The sequence below is a fragment of the Pan paniscus genome, chromosome 5 (genome assembly GCF_029289425.2).
Source record: "Pan paniscus chromosome 5, NHGRI_mPanPan1-v2.0_pri, whole genome shotgun sequence".
Lineage (NCBI taxonomy): Eukaryota > Metazoa > Chordata > Mammalia > Primates > Hominidae > Pan > Pan paniscus.
Genome location: NC_073254.2, coordinates 25201537 through 25225821, shown reverse-complemented (window position 1 = coordinate 25225821; position 24285 = coordinate 25201537). Strand labels below are relative to the sequence as shown.

At 44.5% G+C, this 24285-nt stretch overlaps 1 protein-coding gene across 2 annotated transcripts in view; it reads right to left on the bottom strand.

Annotated features, from left to right (window-relative positions):
* The window catches only part of GCNT2 (glucosaminyl (N-acetyl) transferase 2 (I blood group)), a 105402-nt gene that overhangs the window by 53272 nt on the left and 27845 nt on the right, over positions 1-24285 (bottom strand). Inside the window, exon 1 of one of the 2 annotated variants that reach the window (XM_003827543.7) lies at positions 19221-20817. The exons of the other annotated variant lie outside the window; for it this stretch is intronic. Within the exon in view, the coding sequence (XP_003827591.1) occupies positions 19221-20139 (919 nt within the window). The 5' untranslated portion in view covers positions 20140-20817. Of the gene's footprint in view, positions 1-19220; positions 20818-24285 lie in introns of those variants that run through there. 2 annotated transcript variants of the gene reach the window in all.

Genomic DNA, 24285 nt, shown 5'->3' with positions numbered 1-24285 from the left:
CGACCAAACTGTTTCCTCAGATAACGTGAGGCAAATATGTTTGCCATGTGATTCTACTTTAGGCGTCAGTGTTTCTTCTGCACAGGGCTGTGTAGTAGGTATTTAAAGCTGTGGGCCATTCACTAGGTCTCTGTTGCAACAACTCAACCCTGCTGTTGAGGTGCGAAAACAGCCATAACAATGCATGGCTGTGTCCTAATAAAACCTTCTTTATGGATCCTGAAATCTGAATTTCCTACAACTCTTCATGTCACGAAGTTGTTTCTTTTGATATTTTTTCAATCATTTGAAAATGTGGCAGGGCGTGGTGGCTCACGCCTGTAATTCCAGCACTTTGGGAGGCCAAGGCAGGCAGATCACCTGAGGTCAGGAGTTCGAGACCAGCCTGGACAACATGGTGAAACCCCGTTTTCATGCACGTCCGTGTGAAGAGACCACCAAACAGGCTTTGTGTGAGCAACATGGCTGTTTATTTCACCTGGGTGCAGGCGGGCTGAGTCTGAAAAGAGAGTCAGCAAAGGGAGATAGGGGTGGGGCCGTTTTATAAGATTTGGGTAGGTAAAGGAAAATTACAGTCAAAGGGGGTTTGTTCTCTGGCGGGCAGGAGTGGGGGTCGCAAGGTGCTCAGTGGGGGAGCTTTTTGAGCCAGGACGAGCCAGGAAAAGGACTTTCACAAGGTAATGTCATCACTCAAGGCAAGGACCGGCCATTTACACTTCTGTGGTGGAATGTCATCAGTTAAGGCAAGGACTGGCCATTTACACTTCTTTTGTGGTGGAATGTCATCAGTTAAGGTGGGACAAGGCATATTCACTTCTTTTGTGATTCTTCAGTTACTTCAGGCCATCTGGGCATATATGTGCAAGTCACAGGGGATGTGATGGCTTGGCTTGGGCTCAGAGGCCTGACACCCATCTCCACTAAAAATACAAAAAAATTAGCTGGGCTTGGTGGCAGGAGCCTGTAATCCTAGCTACTTGGGAGGCTGAGGCAGGAGAATCTCTTGAACCCGAGAGTCGGAGGATGCAGTGAGCTGAGAACGCGCCATTGCACTCCAGCCTGGAGGACAAGAGTGAAACTCCATCTCCCCGCCCCAAAAAAAATGTCAACCCAGCCTTTTGGCCAGAACTACCATCTTCCAGTTAAACAGACGCTGTATGAGGTACACTATCACGGAAAATTTGGTTGACAAGAAAGAGGATTTAATTCATCACATAAAAATTAATTTGCCAAGATGACGAACACAAAGGGAAAGAGGAGAGGCACCCAATGTATGTTCTCTAAGCCTTTTAGAAAACATGGAGTTGTTCCTTTGGCCACGTATATGTGAATCTATAAGAAAGGTGACATTGCAGGCATCAAGGGAATGGGTACTGTTCAAAAAGGAACGCCCCCAAGTGTTACCATGGCTAAACTGGAAGAGCTACAGTGTTCCCCAGCATGCCGTTGGCATTGTTGTAAACAAACAAGTTAAGGGCAAGATTCTTGCCAAGAGAATTAATGTGTGTATTGAGCACATAAAGCACTCTAAGAGCCGAGCTAGCTTCCTGAAACGCTTGAAGGAAAACAATCAGAAAAAGAAAGAAGACAAAGAGAAAGGTGCCTGGGTTCAACTGAAGCGCCAGCCTGCTCCACCCAGAAAAGCACACTTTATGAGAACCAGTGGGAAGGAGGCTGAGCTGCTGGAACCTCTTCCCTACGAATTCATGGCATCATAGGTGTTAAAAAAAAATAAAAGACCTCTGGACTGTAAAACAAACAAACAAACAAAAAACATTCTTGGCTCAAGGGCAGTACCAAAATAGGCAGATTTAGCCCATGGTCTATAGTTCACTGATCTCTGCTCTAGATTATAATCATGCTCCCCCCATCCTAAATTTTGCAATTTTGGGATCTTTACAACCACCTATAATTTCTGTGTTTTTCCAGATGAGGAAGTGTGAAATGAGGGAAAATAATAATGTTGAGCATCCTTCTACCCACACCCCCTTTATATGTGCCATCTGGGTTGCAGTGCAAAGGGGTGGATTTGTAGAGAATGCAGGCAAGTAATTTACACTCATAGCCTCAGTTTTCTTTTCTGTAAAATGAAGGTAATAGAAACTACCTCACAAGGCAGTGAGAGTTAAAGAGGTTGGTAGGTATATAAGCACATGCATATACGTTGTCCTGGTGCCCACCGAAACTGGTTTCTGGTGGAGGTAACAAGGAACCCATGAGTGGACAAGCTTCTCTTGGCCAGTCCTAGATATGCCAGGGCAGTCAGATGCCACCATTTATGGCAGGCTGCAGAGCCACTCTGCGTGCCCCCGTTTCCTTTCTTCTTCTACAGAATGGAGACATTAAGAACGCTGACCCCATAGGGTTCTTAAGAGATTGAAATAGGCTAGTATATAAAAAGAGTTTAGAACAATGCCTTGCATGTAATTAGTACGTGACAAATCTCAAGACATCTCTCTCTGTTGCCAAACCTGGCTCATCTAGGCCCCTGAGCACCCTGACCACCTTACAGGGTAGGTTTAGTGAAGCAGCATGGCTGTGTGTGCAGGGGTGGTTCTGCCACCTGAAATATCCCTAAGCACAGGCAGAAGCCCTCAAGGCCACCATTGTCATGGGCAGTCTCAGCCCAGTGTGGGGGAACTGCCTTTCATTCCCAGTTGCAGCCTGGGCTTTGACACTGCATCTGACTTGGTTACTCCAGTAAGCTGGCCTGCTGGTGCACCTGCAAAAAGCTAACAATGGGGTCAATATGTGGCATGGTGGTGAAGACCACTGCTTTTCAGTTGAAGACCACGTTTAAACCTGGCCCTGCTGTTTGCTAAGGGTCCCTGAGAAAGCTTCTAAAAATTACTGTGCCTTAGCTTTCCAATTTTTAAAAGGCAGTAGTAGAAAGCCTATCCAAGTGGTGGAAAGTAAATCGAAGAAGCTTTCTACGGCTTCTCTGTCTGTGACACTACCTGCCCCCACCCCTACTTACCTTGCTCTTCCAGGGACACACTGCTTTTCTCTACTTCCCTAGCAACCCCACTGGGAGACAAAATTTCTTTCCCTTCTGGTGTTAACTGCCCAGCTGTTAACACTAAATGCCCAAGCAAAGATAACAACAACAATAAAACCCACAAATGAAAACTTTATCTTTGACTATATTCTGTTAAATTTCAAGGAACAGCGTAGGTAACTATTTGTCTTTCTGCACAACAACTTTTCTCTGATTCCGAATGTCACATCCTAGGAAAAAGAAGTTGAGAAATTCCAAGAGACACTATTTGACAATCCAGCTGCTGCCAGAGATCCATATCTAGAACATCCCATCCTTTATATCTTCCGAACACTTTCAAATAAATGGAAACAAAAGTCTTAAAATAGAGATAGGCAGTGATTTCTTGCAACTTCTAATTTTAATAGCCTTATTAAATTCTGGACTCATTTTCAGTTTATTCAATCCGCTCTTATACTAGCTCCTTTCCCACAGAGCCGGCCATTTGCCTGAGTTTAGACAGTTTGTTAGGGCAGAGGGCTTGGATAGATCCCAAAAAGCAGACGTTTCTTCTGCTTTCCTAGAAATTAAATCAGGAATAAATTTGCCTCCAAGATACATCCTGTATTTGTACCTAACTGGAGACAATTTTTGCATTTGATGCTCTCACTGGGTAACGTAGTTTTAAGTTCACATTTTATATTTAGTCATCTATCCTTTTATTTTATTTTTTATTTTTATTTTTTTTTGAGACAGAGTCTCGCTCTGTCATCCAGGCTGGAGCGCAGTGGCACAATCTCAGCTCACTGCAAGCTCCGCCTCCCGGGTTCACGCCATTCTCCTGACTCAGCCTCCTGAGTAGCTGGGACTACAGGCGCCCGCCACTACGTCCGGCTAATTTTTTTTGTATTTTCAGTAGAGACGGGATTTCACCGTGTTGGCCGGGATGGTCTCGATCTCCTGACCTCGTGATCCGCCTGCCTTGGCCTCCTTGGCCTCCCAAAGTGCTGGGATTACAGGCGTGAGCCACCGCGCCCGGCCTGCCATCTATCCTTTTAGATAACATCCTTAAACTCTATACTCTCTCCTCAAAAACAATGGGAAAAGCGTTATAAATGGAATAGGTCCAGTCCAGGTTCACTTTGGTTGGGGTCTTCAGGGCTAATATTGTAGCTTTGATTTTTACCCTTCAATATGTTGTAACCTACATAAATGAGTGGTTTCAAGGATCATTTTTTTTCCAGGTTATTGATCAGTGCAGTTCTGCGGAACATAAATATTTTGGGCACTGAATTCTTCATCCTGACATGGAAAGGTGAGCAGGAATGGGGTGGGAGGTGCTTAGGGTGACCAACTGTCCCGGCTTGCCCAGAGCTGAGGGGTTTCCCAGAACACGGGATTTCAGTACTAGAGCTAGAGAAGCTTTGGCAGACCAGGGAGAATTGTTCACTCTAGATAGCATCAGTCCTAACCACTCCCGGATAGACAATTACTACTGAAGGTATTACTGATTAGGGACATACAATAACTATCAGTGTGAAAGGAAAAGAAACATTCAAATCATTATCTCAGGGGGTGTGGAGGGGAGAGGCGTGCAAATCATCACTAAGTCTATAGTGCGGAAAATCTCTGCGTGATCCTTCTTCACATTTCCGTGAACCACTGAGACATGGGGACAAGTGATTAATATTCATGGGATGGCTTTACAGTGAACCCAAAAGAATGCATTTAAATTATACCAACTACACAGATGTTTTCCAGTGGATATAGGAAGGTTTTAGTAACAAACAATAATGGGAGAACGTGAAGAGATAATAATTTCTACTATAGGGCTTGGTGCGGTGGCACACACCTGTAATCTCAGCACTTTGGGAGGCCGAGGTGGGTGGGTCACATGAGGTCAGGAGTTCAAGACCAGTCCGGCCAACATGGTGAAACCCCGTCTCTACTAAAAATACAAAAATTAGCCGGGTATAGTGGTAGGCGCCTGTAATCCTAGTTACTCGGGAGGCTGAGGCAGGGAGAATTGCTTGAACCTGGGAGGCGGAGGTTGCAGTGAGCTGAGATTGCACCATTGCACTCCATCCAGCCTGGGTAACAAGAGCGGGACTCTGTCTCAAAAAATAATAATAATTATCATGATCATCATCATCATAATTTCTACTATAGCATTACAGTTTCTAAACTCCCCTCCCTCTATACCACGTGTAACTTGAGAGATCTTCTTTCCGTATGGGGTGGGATTAATAGAAACATATGGGATTGCAGGGATGGAATGCTCATTCTAAGCTTTATAAGAAATAGGCAGTGAGGCTAGAAAATGTAAACTCATTTTAAGGAGCAGGACAATCAGCCAGCCACTTGAGCTCTCTGGCTCACAATCTCCAAATTTGTATAACTAGGATTAGAGGATGTTCTCTAAGGCTGCTTGTGGTTCTAAACGCTGTCATTATTTTAGATTCAGCATAGAATAAAGAAGAGGCTGTTTTTATGGGAAAACTGTACCTGAGAGGCTTGGTTTAGGCTGAGTACCTGACAAAGAAAGTCCATAAAGTGGTGGGGTAATGGACCAGAGATAAATCTAGAAGGCTTAGAAGTGGGGAGGAAGCCGGTTAACTCCAACAGACCAAAATCCTGGGAGAGAAGAAACCAGACAGAGACAAGTTCAGCCTCTCTAGGACATGGCCCAAAACCTAGCAAGGACTTCAGGGTCTTGGGGACAGTAGTTTTCACATAGGACACAAGAGGGGATTTGGACTCTAAGGCAGGAGGGCCTTTTTCAGTAGGCCCCCCAAAGAGCTTGAAGAAGGAGCTCAGACTTGGACCAAGTGCAGAATTAGATTTTCAGTGAAGGAAGAATTATGTGAAGATTGGGTCTAAGGAAGGAGACGGCTAGAAAGAAAATGAACCAGGAAATGTCCAGAAGAGAGGGCTGATGGTGGCACGAAGCTAAATTTATCAGTATGTCATGAGTATCTCCAGCTTACTCAGGAAAGACTGAAGTTGTATCCTCCGATATTTTCACAGTTAAGTTCTGATCTTTTAAACCCGGCTGAGGAGGAAGATTATGGGAGAATACATTTCACAAAAGTACAGAGCTGAAGGGCAAAGTTTCGAAAGCACAACTCCCATCCATCCATTCTCCAGATATGTGGTGTCAAAAGGAGACACAAGGTAAATGGATTCGGGGAAGGCCTTCTGCCACTTACGGCTTTGTCTAGAAGCACTTAAGAAAGAATGCCACATGCTGGGTGCCGTGGCTAATGCCTGTAATCCCGACACTTTGGGAGGCTGAGACAGGTGGATCACTTGAGTCCAGGAGTTCAAGACCAGCCTGAGTAACATGGCAAAACCCCATATCTACAAAAATTACAAAAATTAGCTGGGCATGGTAGTGCATGGGAGGAACGCATAAGCCTGGTAGGTTGAGGCTGCTGTGAGCCGTGATCACACCATGCACTCCAGCCTGGGTGACAGAGTGCAACCCTGTCAGGACAAAAGAAAGAAAGAGAGAAAGAAAGAAAGGAAGGAAGGAAGAAGGAATGAAGGAAGGAAGAGAGAGAGAGAAAGGAAGGAAGGAAAGAAAGAAAAAGAAAGAAAGAGAGAGAAAGGAAGGAAGGAAGGAAGAAATCCACATGAGCTCAGAGGGTGAGAGAAAGACAGGTTTATGAGTAGTCCTAGCATGGAAAAACTACATTGAGAAATGGTTAGTTAGAAAAGCAGTTAACATATTTTTGCTTAGGGCATAGCTGAGACTGCAAATGGTCCACTATGATGGTGGTTGGACCTTGGGTTGAAGAACAGCCTGTCTGGAGCAGATGCTGCCCCCAGGCTGGGCTCAGCATGAGAAGCATTCCCAAAATAAGCAGGATGCTTTGGAAAAACTGAGTGGAAGAGAACTATCTCATTGCTGTTGCCCAAGAGCAGAGGAGCATTTAAGAAACGTCAAAGAAAAATTGAACATGGGCCAGGTGCAGTGGCTCATGCTTATAATCCCAGCTACTTGGGAGGCTGAGGTGGGAGAACAGCTTGAGCCCAGGAGTTTGAGGCTGCGGTGAGCCAAGATCACACACTGCAATCCAGCCTGGGAGATGGAGTGAGACCCTGTCTCAGAAAACATGGCTGAAAGATAGTGTTTGAAGTTGACCCTTCAGGATTTGGCAAAATTACCTAGGGTGTGTGTGTGTGTGTGTGTGTGTGGCGGGGGAAGCGGGTGGCAGGGGGTGATGCAAGTGGTGATGATTTGAAGTTGACTAGGCAGCAGTGCTGAGGGGCACCAACATCCTAAAATTATTTCCGTTTGACTCAACTCAATAAATGCTTCCTGTCAGCCCACTGAATGCTCACTATGCTGGGCTGCCAAAAATACAAAAGACCTCAAAGACATTATAGTCTAGTCGGGGTAATATGATATTCACATTAATAATGATAATGCAGAGATTCTAGAATGACATAAAAGCATTACAACAGAGGTTTATAAAGGTATAAAATTGGGAAAAAATAAGATCACAAAAAGCTTCCTAAATGACACACCATTGTGTGTCATTCGATGACACATCAATGACATGATGTGTTACCATTGAATGACATACCATTAAATAAGGCCATTATTTCAACGGAGAGATGGAAGGCAATGGCACAAACAGAGAGGGTGACATGAAGAAAAGGACCTAAGGCAGGATTACAGGCATGGTGGCTTTTCTGAAGGGTTCCTTTCAGGGAAGGCAGCAATGGGAGTTGACGGTGGGGTAACACAGGTAATACTGAGGGGATCTCCAACAGGGAGATTTTGACATCCAACCTGCCATGTTGAGATGTCTATACTGAATAATCCAATAAGTTGTTGACACTCACTGAAGCTTTTGGAATTGAGAAAACGTTTTTCTTAGAGCTATGTCTTAAGAAGCAAAATATGTTAAGAGTGTTAGAATGGTTTGAAGAGGGAGACTCGGGCCAGAGAGACCACTTGGAATGGGTCTGACAATAATCTGCTTGACAGGTGTGATGGGCCAGAGTTAAGAACAGTAATGATGAAAACAGGAAGGGTAGAACTTGCTAGAAAACTCTCACAGACAAAACATATGGAATGTGCTGGCTGGATCCTGGGGTACCAGAAGTGGGGAAGTTGGCTGACTTGAAGGATGGCCATACCACAGAGACTGTGAGTGGAAAGCTGGGTGTGTGGGGAGTAGGGAGATGTCAGCAGGCACTCGTGGAAGCTTCGAGAAGAGATATCCAAAAGACAAGGAGATGTGGCAGAAGGCCTGGGAGCTCACTATAGGGAAGTGAATGGTCAGTACGGAGGTGGTGGTGAGAAACTGCAGATGTAAATGAGATCACCAAGGGGGAAAGAACTGCAAGAGCCACGAAGTAAACTGAGGCAAGAACTGAGGAGGATGTTTCCTGAAAACATTTCTCGAATTCTGAATTTCACTGAGAATAGTAGCTCCAAAATTCCACCGATAGCTGAGTCTCATTTCAATAGTCAGCAAGCAAGAAGATGAAAAGAACAGAGCTCTTCATTTACATTCAACTTTCTCAGCGAGGGATTATAAAATCCATTTATCATTGGCAACGTGATCACCTTTTCATTATCTTGAGGTTTCAGCTGAGAGTTCGAGGGCAAAGTCAAAATTCCATGATAAATCTTGCTGGCTTCCGTCTTTGATAATTCTCTTGCTAGCACTTTTAACCCTATCTGTCTTTCTCAGTAACAACTTCCAGAAAAGATCGATTCTATACATTGCATTGTGGACAGGAGACAGAGCACTGGATTAGAAGTAAGAAGAGATCAATTTGTGCCCTGGCTCTGGCAATTATTAGCTGTTCAATACATCCAAGAAATATGTACAGTAGCTATACATCTTACACAGAGGTGAGGTTGCAGAGTCAATGAGTAAAGGGAAAAAAGCCTAAAAGTTAATATTCCTCTAGAGATATCCCTTAGGAATGCACCACATTCCAACATGGTCAGTCTTCTCTTTCATCTTTTTTCTTTTTCTTTGAGATAGCGTCTTGCTCTGTTGCCAGGGCTGGAATGCAGTGGCGCCATCCTAGCTCATTGCAGCCTTCACCTCTGGGGCTCAAGTGACCCTCCCACCTCAGCCTCCCAAGTAGCTGGTACCACAGACATGTGCCACCATGCCCAGCTGATTTTTGTATATTTTGTAGAGATGAGTCACTGTGTTGCCCAGGCTGGTCTCCAACTCCTGGGGCCAAGTGATCTTCCCACCTTAGCCTCCTGTGTAGCTGAGAATACAGGTGTGTGTCACCAGACTTGGCCAATTTCATTTTATTATTTTATTTTTTTGTTGAGATGTGGTCTCACTATGTTGCCCAGGCTTATCTTGAACTCTTGGGCTCAAGTGATCCTCCTGCCTTGGCCTCCCAAAGTGCTGGGATTATAGGCATAAGTCTAGCCTTCTCTTTAATCTTGGTCCAGATGGTTGTTTCTTCTAATGAGCACTAGATGAAGAAGTTCGTTTGAGCAGACGAACTATGTTATGAGATAGACATATACAGTCCTTTAACATTACTGAGCCTTGGGAAGCAAACTCCATCAAGAGAATGAGCAGAATCCTTGGCTTACTCTGGACCCCACTCATTGGGTGAAATGAAGGGCAGAGTAGCATGGCCAACACCATTGAAACCCATATAAAACGTGTGCGTGCACAAGCGTACATGTGTGCATGCATTTAATTAAGTCTGTGTAGGTTAAACAAATATAAGTTGGGACTCCATCATCTTGAGTACTGCTCATGTGCCCGAGGTATGCTAGGTGTAAACAGAAATAGGCCTGTGCAGCTGCTGCCCTTGAAGCCTATTCTAAAAGGTCACTAGGAATATACAACACAGCACTGCAAAACTGATATGGTTGGGCGCAGTGGCTCATGCCTATAATCCCAATGCTTTGGGAGGCCAAGGCAGGAGGATCACTTGAGGCCAGGAGTTCAAGATCAGCTTAGGCAACACAGTGAAATTCTATTTCTATAAAGATTTTAAAAATTAGCTGGGCATGGTGGCACCTAAAGTCCCAACTACTCGGGAGGCAGAGGCAGGAGAACTGCCTGAGCCTAGGAGGTCAAGGCTTCAGTGAGCCATGATGGTATCACTGCACTCCAGCCTGGGCCACAGAGCCAGGCCTTGTCTCCTAAAAATTTTTTTAAAGATAAAAATAAAAAGACCAATAATAGTACAACGTTGTACAGGAGTCCAGAGGAGTGAGAATCAGGAAAAGAATTTTACAGAGTGTGACTCTAAGCTGAATTAAAAAAAAAAAAAAAGGCACACATCAATCAGATGCAGGATAGGGAGGAAGAGCATCCGGGAGCCTCCCGGGAGAGGGACTGCGTGCGTCAGGGCAGGAAGGCTGGGAGTGGCAGAACAGGGATCCGCAAGTTATCTGGGGAAGGGCGCAGCTAGAGAAGTCACTGGAAAGGCCAAGGGGGCCAGATCTCGAGGAGCTCTCTGTGTTTGGTGAAGGTGCCGGGATGCTATCCATACACCGTAGGGGAAGGGAATCCATACACAGCTTCTAAGGAGGAGAGGGATGTGATCGCATGATCATGGGTGCACGTTACAAAGGCCATCCTGTCACTGTGGAGGATGGATTAAAGCACGGGACAGGGAAACTAGTTAGGAAGAAATTATACAACTTTAAGAGAAAGAAGAAGGGTAGACGACGGCGCCAGAAGTGGAACGTGTCACGGGGGAGCGATACTATCTTGGCTGGTGGTGTGGGGGGAAAAGAATTTACCAAGAAGAATTTACCAAGACTGTTGTAGGTAGAGAAAGGTAGATTTCTTCAAGAAAGTAGGAAGACACATTGCGAAAAGGCAACGGGCAGGCCAGCAGAAGCTGACTGCAAAGAAACAAAGCCTTGCTGGAGATTTTATAGGGTAGTGTTCATGCTGAAGAGAGCTTTGTGCAGTACTGACAATGCCAAGGTTGCGGGGAGCTAATCTGCAGGTGTCTGGTGATAGCCGGTCGTGGGAAAATCGTGAATTATTGGCTCAGGAGGTTGTGTCCCGGACCATGAAGAAAGGCGGACTTGAAGCTTATCTGCTTTCCCTCTGCTTTCCCTTGGTCCCACCAGCTTGACTCCTTTTCCCTAATTAGGACTCCACAGAAAACAGGCCTGTGGCAAGATCCATTTTGCTGAGTGTTTATTCTGTGCCCAGCACTTGCCCACAAGCAGGGCACTGTCAGATCTGTTTTTCTCCGGCCTCCTGCAAGGGCCTGTGTGGTTCATGCACTGCCTGCCTCATGCTCAGTCCAGCTCTCATCCTCGTTCGCTCGGCTATGGCCACACGGGCTGCTTTTCTGGCTCTGCAGACACCAGGCTCACCCACGACCTTTGCGATCCCTATTCCCTCTGCCTGGGACCTCTTTCACAAGTGCGTGGCTGGCTCACTCTCATTTTGGGAGGCAGTTCATGTGCTACCATTGCCAAGAAGCCTTCCTGTCCCATTTCATCTACAGTAGGTTGCTCCCTGTGTATTTCCCTCATAGCATTTCTCATCAACTCTAATGATCTGGCTTCTCTCTATTTATTGGCTGTCTCTTCCTTCTAAAATGTATCCTCCATGAGGTAGGGGCTTTATGTGTCTCATTCACTACTATTTCTCAGTACCCAGCAAAGTGTCTGGTTGCTCCATAAATATTTATTAAATGAATATCCATCTTATAGATGAAAATACAATAACAATAACTCATTTAGACCTTACATATTTGATATCTATTATTATTGTCCCATTTTACAGATGAAGTCACTGAGACACAAAAGTCAGGTACTTTGTCCGAGGTCACGCAACTTCTAAGTGACAGAGCCAGGATTCACATTCAGGCCGTCTGGCTGCAGGGTCCAGGCTTCTGCCATCTGTGCCATATTGCAATGCTAAGACCAAGGTTGACAGATGTCGGGGGATACATGGCTGGTGATGGAGGAGCCAGGAGTCCAACCTGGTTCTCTCTGACTCTGGAGCCTGAGCCCTTGACTTCTACACTCCAGGAAGAGCCAGATCAGCAGGGATGAGGGTAGGGAGAGCTAAGGGAGACAGACAGAGAATCCAGCCCGCAGGTCTGAGCTAACAGAGAATGGTGTCAAATTCAGAGACTTGCAAAGGGGAGAGTCTGAGTTTAGTTCAGAGCATGTAGAATTCGAGGGGCCCGCCACACACATTCTCTACTCTGCTTCCTGCTTTTGGAACAGGGCACATTACTCAGCCCCTCTGGTCCCGTCTTCATATTTGCAAAATGTGGATTTAAGTACCCACTGGACGGGATTCTTGTGGAGATTCAACTGAGATACTCTAAACCCATAGGCACATGTTCAGTAAACATTAATTGCCTTCATCTTTCCTGCACCTCTGCTCACATGAAAAAGCCAAAATCTCCAGGAAAATGGGCTGAATATCAGGATGAAAGAGAAAGTTTTTGAGTGGGTCTAATTATATAACCATTCCGCAAGCTGAATAAGACTTAGAATTAGCTAAGTTTCATCTTCAGAACACTCGCAGTAATTGCAATCATTCAATGAAGAATTCATTAAACTGGGTTCAATTTAAAATAAGCGGATAACACGTGCTACCTCCTTCCCTTGGATGTTTCTTTTTATTTTGATTTCTTGTTAAGCATATGCAATATTTGTCTTTGGACAAGTCATATATATATATTTATATATATATTTATATTTATATATATTTTTATATATTTATATATATTTTATATATTTATATATATTTTTATATATTTTATATATTTATGTTTATATATATTTTTATATATTTATATATTTGTGTGTGTATATATATATATATATTTTTTTTTTGAGATGGAGTCTCACTCTGTCACCCAGGCTGGAACGCAGTGGTACAATCTCGGCTCACTGCAAGCTCCGCCTCCTGGGTTCAAGCGATTCTCCTGCCTCAGCCTCCCGAGTAGCTGGGATTACAGGGTCCCGCTAATTTTTGTATTTTTAGTAGAGAAGGCATTTCACCATGTTGGCCAGGGTGGTCTCGAACTCTTGACCTCAGGTGATCCACAGGCCTCAGCCTCCCAAACTACTGGGATTATAGGCGTGAGCCACCACGCCCAGCTAAGTCACATATTTTCATCTTAAACTTTCTCATCTATAAAATGGGAACAGTCCCCTTCTTATGGGGTTTTATAAGAATTAAAGGAGATAATGTGTAAGAAATTTCCCTTGCAAATTAAGTACTGTCCAAATATAATAGAGTGACATTATTAGTGAACACGTTTTTATGAGAGAAAAGGGTACGGTTAGGTCAGTTAAAATTGTACAAATGGTTAATGTTGTATCCACTCACACACCCATATGTATAAAACTAAATCTTGCCCCTCTAATATCACAGGAGGGATGTGCTTATTTGTTTGTTTGTTTGTTTATTTTCTTGGAGACCGAGTCTCACTCTGTTGCCCAGGCTGGAGTTCAGTGGCATGATCTTGATTCACTGCAACCTCTGCCTCCCGGGTTCAAGTGATTCTCCTGCCTCAGCCTCTGGAGTAGCTGGGATTACAGGCGTGCACCACACCCAGCTAATTCTGTATATTTAGTAGAGGTAGGGTTTCACTATGTTAGCCAGGCTGATCTCGAACTCCTGACTTCTGGTGATCCACCCACCTCAGTCTCCCAAAGTGCTGCTTGTTAACAACCCTTAACCCACCCTGCCACCCAGTGTAGGACAAGGGGTGTCCTGCAGTGGGCCTGTGCTTTGCTCTGCCCAGCGTCACCCTGAGCAGCCTCCTCCACCAAAGCTTGTCCCCAGCCCTTGGCTTCAGGGTAGAAAAGGGACCCAAGAAATATTGGTGAGCATTCTTCACCCCTGTGATTTGTTTATGGATAGGAATTTGTTTTTGTGGGTTTTTTTTTTTTTTTTTTTCAGAGAAGGTCTGACTCTGTCAAGTGATCCTTCTGCCTTGGTCTCCTGAGTGGCTGGAAGTACAGGCGCACACCACCATGCCTGGTGAATAATTTATTTTTTGTAGAGACAGGGTCTTGCTTTGTTGCCCAGGCTGGTCTCAAACTCTTGGGCTCAAGGGATCCTCCCGCCTGGGCCTCAAAAAGTGCTGGGACTACCGGTGTGAGCCACCGTGCCCAACCAGGGATGGGAATTTGGACCAAGCAGGGCCAATCTGGAAGGTCTCCCTTAAGCTGCCGCTGGAACTCTCAGGAAAAAGTATTTCTTGTCCCCCAGGAGTAACCACTGTGAAAAGCAAGTACACTTGGAGCTACTTCTGGCTTTCTGGGGAGAATTTGCCTGATGGAAGCCAGCACAGAGATGCAGAGAGATAGGGGGACCATCTCGACCTGGTTGTACCCATCAAGGTCCCATGCCCAGGACTGCCCCTCAGACCTGGGCAAACTGGGACAGTTGGTCTCCCCACAGGGAGATGACCTAGCAAGAAAGGGTCCTGAGCACACGGTTTGACTCGCTGATCCAGCTTGATTGGGAGCTCCCTTGGGCATCTCAGATATGTGACCCGGTAACTTCTGGTGCTTGTTTAAGCTCCTTTGAGTTGAGTTTCTGACACTTGCAACCGAAAGAGTCCTAACACCCTCCCAAAGAATGTGCACATATAAATAAAAGTCACAGTTTAAAAAGCAAAATAAATCAAAGTAGGAAACACGATATTTTTAGAATTAAAAAATGAGGAAATGGGATCATGTGATCCCTTCTGAGGTTGAGAGAATTTGACAAAAGGGCCCTGAAAAAAAAAAAAGGAAAACGTATACAAAACAGAAAAAGGAAACGAGATAAATGAAAACATTCTTATGGAAGAAAAATATCATGGCATGAGAAAGGTCAGAGTAATGAATGAGCAAAGACTCCAAAAGCACACTTAGTGCAGTGAGGGAAAAACAGGAGCTGAAGCCAAAGAGTGGGGTAGCTCTGTTCCTTAGAGACGAAACCACCCTGAAGTGTAAGAAGACATTCTAGCCATGGGAATGGACTGGGAAGAAGATCAACCAGCGGCCACTTGGGTAGATGCTGAACAATTTCACAAAGCGTAAAGCAAAAATTAAATGGCTTCAGGTGCTCTGCCTTGGGGAAGATAGGCAGATGAAAATGCTGCAAGAGCCAGGCACAGTGGTTCATACCTGTAATCCCAGCACTCTGGGAGGCCAAGGTGGGCATATCGGCTGAGGTCGGGAGTTCGAGACCAGCCTGACCAACATGGAGAAACCCCGTCTCTACTAAAAATACAAAATTAGCCAGGCATGGTGGCACATGCCTGTAATCCCAGCTACTTGGGAGGCTGAGGCAGGAGAATCGCTTGAACCCAGGAGGCGGAGGTTGCGGTGAGCCAAGATCGTGCCATTGCACTCTAGCCTGGGCAAGAGTGAAACTCTGTCTCAAAAAAAAAAGAAAAAGAAAAGAAAATTCTGAAAGAAGACCCGGGAGAGCTAGAGCACATGGGTTTTTCTTAAAGTGACTTAGAGCAATCATTACAAAGCTCAGAGATGTTAGAAAATATAAGGGTGTACCGGAAGTCAGAAGTTACGGCTGTCACAGCCTGATGCTCTGTAACGTGGGTCAGAGAAATCTGTGGTCCTGGAGAATTTCCTTTGAGAATGTAAGCAGAAGGGAGGGGGCTAGACACCCCATCTGTGCACAAGCCACACAGAAGAGAAGGACAACCACTTTACCTGGTTCCCCTGAAAAGGAGTGTGAGACTGGGGCCCCTAAGGACCTCTTTCTGGCCTGTTGTATCACCATTTCTAACAGTGTAGAGAGAGCCTAGTGGTTGAAAACCAAAAGAGAAGTCACTCTCAGTAGAAAGGCACCAAGAAAAAAAAAGGCAGTGTGAAGCTCTGTGATTTACTGCTACTTCTATGAATATCCCTTCTATTCAGTCTCGCCAATTCGAACCGATTTTCACTTTGTTTTCTGAAACCATCTAATTCTAAGGTACTAATCATTTTCTCGGTCACATTGCTCTTGGGGGTGTTTTGGGAAACCTGAAATGCCTGCACAGGGTCCTGCTAACACATTTTAATTTAAGGTATTTAGGAGAAAGGGAGGCGGTCGCTTTGAGGGAAGAAATGAACAGCACCACCTGCACTTGCACGTTTGCAAAAAGATATTTACCCTGTACGGACAGAAGAATTTTTCCTCTTAAAACATGACATTGAAAATAGAAGAGCTCAGCCTGGCGCAGTGGCTCATGCCTGTAATCCCAGCACTTTGGGAGGCCGAGCTGGGCGGATCGCCTGAGCTCAGGAATTCGAGACTACCCTGGGCAACATGGTGAAACCCCGTCTCTACTAAAATACAAAAAAATTAACCGGGCGTGATGGTGGGGGCCTATAATCCTAGCTACTCAGGAGGCTGAGGCACAAGAATCACGTGAGCCCGGGAGGCAGAGGTTGCAGTAAGCCGAGATCGCACCACTGCACTCCAGCCTGGGCTACAGAGTGAGACTCCGTCTCAAAAAAAAAGAAAATAGAAGAGCTGATATTGATTAACGGCTGTGTGGTTATATAAGAACCAGATTCACATGCCAAATCTTAAATCACAAAGAATGCTCAAGTGTAAAACCATGGGAGTTACTCGAGCGTGGGATTAGATTTTCCATTGCCTTTGAAGGTAGAGAGAGGCACTATTAGGGCTAGAGCATTTGAAGATTTGTTTGCTGTAATTCACTTGTAATTTGTGAAGGCCCTACCTAGAAGCAGGATATCCTTTCTCCCTGAACCAGGATGTTGCCCAGAGTCTAAGAAAGGAAAGAAACAAAGCCCCAGGACATGGCACGTTATCCTGAAAGGCATCCCTTGCAGAATCAGACAGGACAGACCACTGACATGGGCCGCAATGGCCTTCCTCTCCAGGCAGTTGCTCTCTGGAGGAGCTCTCGCCTCTAATTCCTGCAAGGGAAATGGGATGCGCTTGCCAAAGTTGATGGGCAGTACATGATCCAGGCTCACCAGCCCTTCTGCCTTTCTCTCTATAGATTCCCACTAGCAGCGTGGGAGGTCTTTACATTGTTCTAGGCATTGTGTCTTCTGCAAAGAAAGGTATGTGTAGGAATGAAAGGGGTCTTTCTACCTGGGTTCCCCATTTTGTAGCTGGAGAGATTTGAGGTCCCATGAGGTTCTATGATTTACATGGGGCCACACTGTTGCAGTGAGAAGGCAGAAGCCAGCATGCCATGGCATAAACCTACAGCAAAAAAGGTGTTCTCTCTCCTAAAAAAGAGAAGGAAAGGTAGCATTCTCTCCTCTACCTATGTAGATGTCGTTCTCTCCTATACCCATCTAGATAGCATTCTCTCCTACACCTATCCAGATATCATTCTTTTGGTCTCCCAAGAGATCAGAAAGGGGTAAGGAAAAAAGGGGAATTCTTTTTCCCTTGATTTTCTTATATTATTTGACATTGATAAAACTGACCAGGCTTCTGGCAAAATAACCACAGATATTTACATTTAATAGAAACCAAAACCCATGTTTTTCTTAAAAAAAAAAAAAAAAAAGCAACAATTTAGACTTTGTTAACTTATGAAATGCCCTCATCTCAGCACAATACTTAAGGAACCACTTGACTGGGACCCAACTTTTATGAATTTTAAGGAAAGAATGAAAATAGAAAGGGAATAAATATTTAAATATGAAAATCAGCTCCTAAGTACCTAATGCTCCTCAATGATATGCGAATGGTAGAAACAACAGATCAAAGGTGAAGAGAGGATGAACCCAGGCAGAGGCAGGTGCGGAAACAGTGTGCGCAGCATACGAGTGAGCCGCATTCACCAGGAAAGTCACCCTGGGATTCAAACACCAGGCATGGTATTTTCCAGAGAATGCCGGCGTGTTTATCGCCCAGCAGGCCCTGCCCTGCAGCCTGAGAGCACCTACCAGCCTTTCCAACTTGGCAATCCCCCAACAGCCAGAACAATGATTACTTTTCTCTTGCTATAATAATGCTGTCTAGTTCATCAGAGATCCATTTTGTATTTTTCATTGAGTCCAAAGCACACTGTTTTCTTCAGAAGAAATCCCATCATGTTTTATACACTTTAAAAAACAATCGGTCTGGTAAATTAGTAAAGATAGGAAAATTCGGATGAGAAAGCAAGGAGTTTCTCCTAGGATCTCATTATTTTATTTGAAATAAAATGTATTTTTTAAAATCCTACACATATAATATGGTACATGCATGAGTCCAAATATTTCTCAGCTCAACAATGTCTTAGGGAGACAGCTCTGGTGCCATAGTAAAGCTTCATGCTTTACCATTCATTCACTCACTCACTGATTTATTCATCTAATATATACTTATTGAGCATTTACTCTCTGTTCTAAGCACTGAGGAGCAGTTAATGAGATAGAAAATAACCCTGGCTTCATGGAACAAATGCAGAGGAGAGCAAGAACAAACCCATGCAAATAGGTAAATATCCTAATTCCACAGGGCAATAAACTCTTTAAAAGAAAAACAGAGTGGTGTGCTGGCCAATGAGGGGGAGTATCAGAGCTTCTGACACCTGAGAGCTGAGATCTGGCTAAGGGGAAGGAGCCTGTGGAGGCCTGGAGTAGGCAGGAGGGTGGCCAAGGCAAAGATCCTGGGGTAAGAGCAAGCCTGACAAATTTAGAGGAAAGAAAGAACACCAGTGTGGACTAACAGCTATTGTGGTAAAGATGTAATAAGATGATGTGTGAAAAAGAACCTGATGGACCACCAAGTGATACCATGGAAAGGTATTACTTAGTAGTGCTAGAACATGTGAATTATCACATAAAGAACATCATTCTGGGCTAGGCATGGTGGCTCATGGCTATAATCCCAGCATTTTGGGAGGCCAAGGTGGGGAGGATAGCTTGAGCTGTGGAGTTGGAGACCAGCCTGGGCAACATAGCGAGACCCTGTCTGCACAAAATTTTTTTTAAAAATTAGCCCAGTATGGTGGTGTGCACCTGTAGTCCCAGCTACTCAGGAGACTGAAGTGGGAGGATTGCTGGAGCCCAGGAGGTCCAGGGTTCAGTGAGCCATGATGTTGCCCCTGCACTCCAGCCTGGGCCACAGAGTGAGATCCAGTCTCAAAAAACAACAACAACAACAACAACAACAAAAACATCTTTCTGCATTTAGAAAGGACTAGGGTGAGAACTATATATGTTCCAGTTTTCATCTTCTACTTCCTAATAAAAAGTGGCTGGTTATTCTAAAGCCCTTTCAAATATGACACATTTCTTTTGCATGAAATATGGAATTGTACATACCTGGAATCCTATTGAGTGTCACCCAGAAATGCTCATCAGGACTGAAAGTGTCCTTGGACCACTGGAGCAAATCAACAGCCCGTGGGTCATGAAGAACAAAGTTGGCAAACTCTCTTGATAGAGCCACATAGGCAGAGCCAAAGTAAATTGTGAGATTATGGGGGGGAGGCGGTTTCATCGCTGTTGTTCTTATCACATAGGAAAGCTCTTTGCCCAGGTGCTCTTGGTGGACATATTTAGTCCGTCCAATTGCATGAGCTGGGGGCAGCACCCCTGGGGTGATATTTTTACCTTTAAATCCTTTCAGATACTGAACTATTTCCTTGTTGGTTTTCAGGGGGAAGTCTTGCCCACAGGTGTTGATAACGTACTTCCATGAGACCTCGAAGGCAGAAAGATCTCTGATGCAGTTCAGGTCAGCCTGGAGCCTGGAGATCCCTCCATAGACAACGGGTTCCATCTTGGAAGCCAGAAAAGCGTTTGGGAAGCAGCTTAATAGTTGCTCTACCGCATCTTTAAATTCAGTTGTTGCTTTTTCATCCACATGAACACAGTAGATATTTTGGGGCATGTAAATAGCCCTGAAGAGCCTTGCAAAGGTGTCAAAGTGATGATGGATGACCATTATATATGCCAAGGGAAAGTCAGCTTCTTCCTTAGATAAAGGGGCTGTGATGTAGTGGCTCTGGGTCAAGTATTCCTTGCAAGAAGACTTCTCATGGATCATTAGTTTGTTTTTCCACAGGAAACGTGTTTTTCCATTGATAAAAGATGTGCAAACTTGAGTCAGCATCAAAGGGTCTGAGATATTTAGCCTTTGGAAGCTTGGATCTCCCCCAAAATTGAACACAGAGAAGACGATAAAAATAATTACACTGGAGACAGAAATTATGAAGAGGTAACGCATTGATAAAGGCATGCCTCAAAGAAGGGTGAAATGTCAAGAGACCGTCAAAATCTGTAAGTCTTTTTTCCAAACTCACTCGTTTCTCTGAGTTCTTATTTTGCAACATACTCCACTCACTCCTGCCCTGTTGGAGACGCTGGGAATCGATTCCGTTTCATCCCGAGAGTCCAACTGCTGTCTCTGTCCCTGTGCAGATATTACAGCCAGATCCCGCCTCTCTCAAACCTCCTTTGTTTAAATCCCCGTGGCAGGTTGCTGAAGCCCAGCCTTCCCTCCTCCCTCTGCCTCCCCGTTTGCATCTGCTAGCTGTTTTGCTAAAACTCCGGTAACTCTCTTTCCCCCGGCAGATTTAGTTTCCCATATCTCTTTCTTTCATTTCCCATGCCACCCCCGCCCCCTGGTTACTGCCATTCAGGGAATGAGCGCAGTGAAAGCCAGAGTTGAAGTGATGAGCTCTGGCAGGCGTGCCGCTTCCTGCTAGTCCCCTAGCAGGCGGCTGGACTTGCCCTCTCTTGTTGTTCGTGGCAAGGATCCACAGCCTGGCCTCTCAGCTCTTCCAGCGCAACCCACGGGATAGAAAATAGCTTCTGTTTTCCAACGTGCTGTTTCAGGAAACCTGACACAAGTGACATCTCAAATGAAAGAAAGCCTCATCCATCCCAGCTCCATTGTAATGCTTTTTTGGCCCCACCCCACTGTTTTTCACAACAAGAGCTTACTGGAGGAGGAGTTCCTGTCCCAGGGGGTCTGAAATTGCTGGGGCGCCTCGGGCTCCTGACTCTGAAACGAACCCGTCTCCTCTCACTTCCAGCTTCGGCTGTGGTGTTTGTCTTAGAATATTGGGGTCAAAAGAAGAAGTCGTGAGCTACATCCACTGAGTTATATGAGACCTTAGAGCTTCATGGGAAATAATTTGAATCTTGGTCACAAATGATGCTCAGACAGGGGATTTGGTGGGCATTCAGGCTTTAACCCCCCCAGAGAACGGCATCAAATGCTCGGAAGTGTCATATGCCTGCCCAGTTAAGCTTATGGACCACCTAGGAAGTGGGTGTTTTTATCCCTTATTTGTAAATATAGTGGTGTTCTGGCCAAGGAGTATCAAGCTGTTTTACTTGGAAAGTTCTCGTCTTCAACTTTCCACTTTCCCACCAACTAATTTTTAATGAAATGTAGATTAATGCATTTTATTTGGTATCCTCTTAAAATGGCTTGCAAAACACCAACTTAACCATTGACTGCCTGCCCATTTCCCCTCACTATTCACCTGACCTAAACAACTCCGTGCCTCAACCCCAACACGTTCACTACCCCACCCCATGCAGAAAGAATGTCCTTTAATGCACATTTTCTTCCATTTGAAAACTCTCTACCCTGCCATGAATGGAATTGATAGGACAACACGCGGATTCCTTGCCTTCACAATGGGCAGGAAAGCAAGTGCTACCCTCCTGGGATTCAGGGGCACCCTGAACTCCGACCAAATGACACATCATTTCCTGAGCACACTGTCGCTTCCATTCTTCTAACTTTCATTGTTTACATTTTTCATGCGTTTCCAGCTTGTACATTATTTTTTTCTCTCCCTTACCAAAGTCTCCTAAATAAACTCTCTATATAACCCACCCCTGGATTTTTAGGTCAAGTAGAAAACAATACAATGAGAAAGCAGTTCAGTCTAATTCTTAGTGTCTTCTATGGAATCGAGCAAAGAGAATGATCTAAACTTTATGATAAAGAAAAATTCAATCCTAAGTTTTTCTTCTTCTAATACTTTTAAATATTAGGTTATTGTGTATTCTACTCCTAAACAAAAGAGAGTAATTCAGTATCTTGTTTGGCAAAGATTTGTGGCTTAGAATGAACATTAAAATAGTTACAGTTTGACAAAGCATTCGGTGCACATAACTTAATTTGGGCAACAGAGTCTGTTTACATTATTGTTTCCAACTGACCAATAACATGGGGGTTTGGATTTATACAAACTTAGGAGACAGACATTAATAGCATTACTATATTAAGAAATATAGACACTAACCAAATTAGGAATGTTCATAATACTTCCGTACTCAATCCAGTACTTCAAATGGCATTGTTTGTGTGTTGAAAAATATAGTCGATTTTCTTTCCAGCTCTTTTGTCTATCCTTGGGCCAATTTTCTCCACTCTCAGATTCTGGTATTAAAAAATCTTGACAGGAGAACTTTAAAAAAAATCACTTATTGCATTAGATGAAGACTGTTACTTGTTACCTTTCTTTTCTAATAGGCTGTACAACCTGCTTATCCAGACACCATGCACTTTTTTGCTACTGAGACTGAACAAGTCAGCCCTCCAGGCCTGCCTTTAACTATAGCTGAGGACAAAGTTGACACTAGCCAGCCATGCCTTGTCACTCACTTTGGATAGAATTATTCCCAAACTAGCCAATTAATCAGGCTAGACATGTTAACACTCCCCTGGGGCCATCTTAGAGGCTTTCTCCATATTCCGTTCATAGTCTTTTATTTTGCAGACATTATTTGAGGTATGTTTGGTTTTTTTTCCTTTGAGGCAGTGTCTGACTCTGTCACCCAGGCTGGAGTGCAGTGGCACCATCATGTCTCACTGCAGCCTTGACCTCCTGGGCTCAAGCAATCCTCCTGCCTCAGCCTCACAAGTAGCTGGGATTACAGGCATGTGCCACCACGCCCAGCTAATTTTTGTATTTTTAGAAGAGACGGGATTTCGCCATGTTGGCCAAGCTGGTCTTGAACTCTTGGGCTCAAGCGATCCGCGAACCTTGGCCTCCCAAAGTACTGGGATTACAGGCGTGAGCCACCACGCCCGGCCTATTTAATGATTTTTTCCACTTAGGATGATATGTAGAACATAGCTCCAAAGGAAAGAGAGTATCCTTTCTTTGAAATGACAGAGGACTTAGAATCTCAATGAATTAAAAAAATAATAATCAAAGGGGGAAAAGATTGCCCTCCTCCATGTGCTCAGCATCTCTTGGCTTCCCATCTGAAGGCCAAGGTACAAAAGACCTGGGGAAAACTGTGTTGGAGGCAGATGACACAGAGAGTTTGCTACATGCCAGGCTAAGTCAACCAGTGAGGGAGGTGGAAAAGACCTTGCATAAGGCACTAAAAATCTGGGACTTCATCTCCTTGCCAGAGGAGCACACAACGGGCTTCCAGTGGAGGAGCACCTCCAGGCAGGGCGTGCCAGCTGGAGGAGGATTGTGTACACATTCCCTCCTGCATCTTTCCTCTATTTAATTGCATGTACGAATGCACACTTCATTACACCCTCATAATTGTTCTGGGACTTGTCTGTCTATTGTCAATTAACCACCATCCTTTAGTTGGCAAAGGACTTGAGGGGACACAGGTTTGAGCAGCAACACTAGACATGTAAAGTTAAATGAAAGCAAAGATGGCACTGAGAAGACTGGCTCAGAGAGAGTTTGTTAAAGTCGTGTTGAGAGGCTCAGCTGCACTGGCAGAAAAGGTTAGGTAAATGGGGTGAAATTGTACCCATTCTGAGGCTCCCTGATGGCTTTCCTTGGAAGGGTATTTTTACGTGGCTTGCTCTATTATTGAAGAAGTCAAATGACTCAGGGATTCATTCTTAATTATAAAATACAGAGATTTGTTTTTTCCCCTGACCTAAGAGTAATACATGAAAAAGTAGAGAATGCTGGCAGTCCAATTCATTTTGGACAGCCTATTAAGTACAGTCGTCCCTGTTCCAGGGATGAGTTCCGGGACCTCTGAGGACACAAAGTCCACAAATGCATAAGTCCCTGATATAACATGATGTAGTATTTGCATATAACCTATGCACAGCCTTTCTTGTACTTTAAATCATCTCTAAATTATTTATAATACCGAATACAATGTAAATGCTATGTAAACAGTTGTTATGCTGTATTCCTTAGGGAATAATGCCAAGAAAAAAAAAAGCCTGTACATATTCAGTACAGAAGCAACCATTCTTTTTCCCCGCCCAAGGTCAAATCCAAGGATTCAGGATCTGGGGAAACAGAGTGCTGAGGTTGGTTGAATCCAAGGATTCAGGACCTGGGGAAACAGAGTGCTGACTGTAATTCTGCTCTGGGTGGCCAGGTGGTTTGTAAATTTTTTTTTTTTTTTTAACACGATAATGATCATG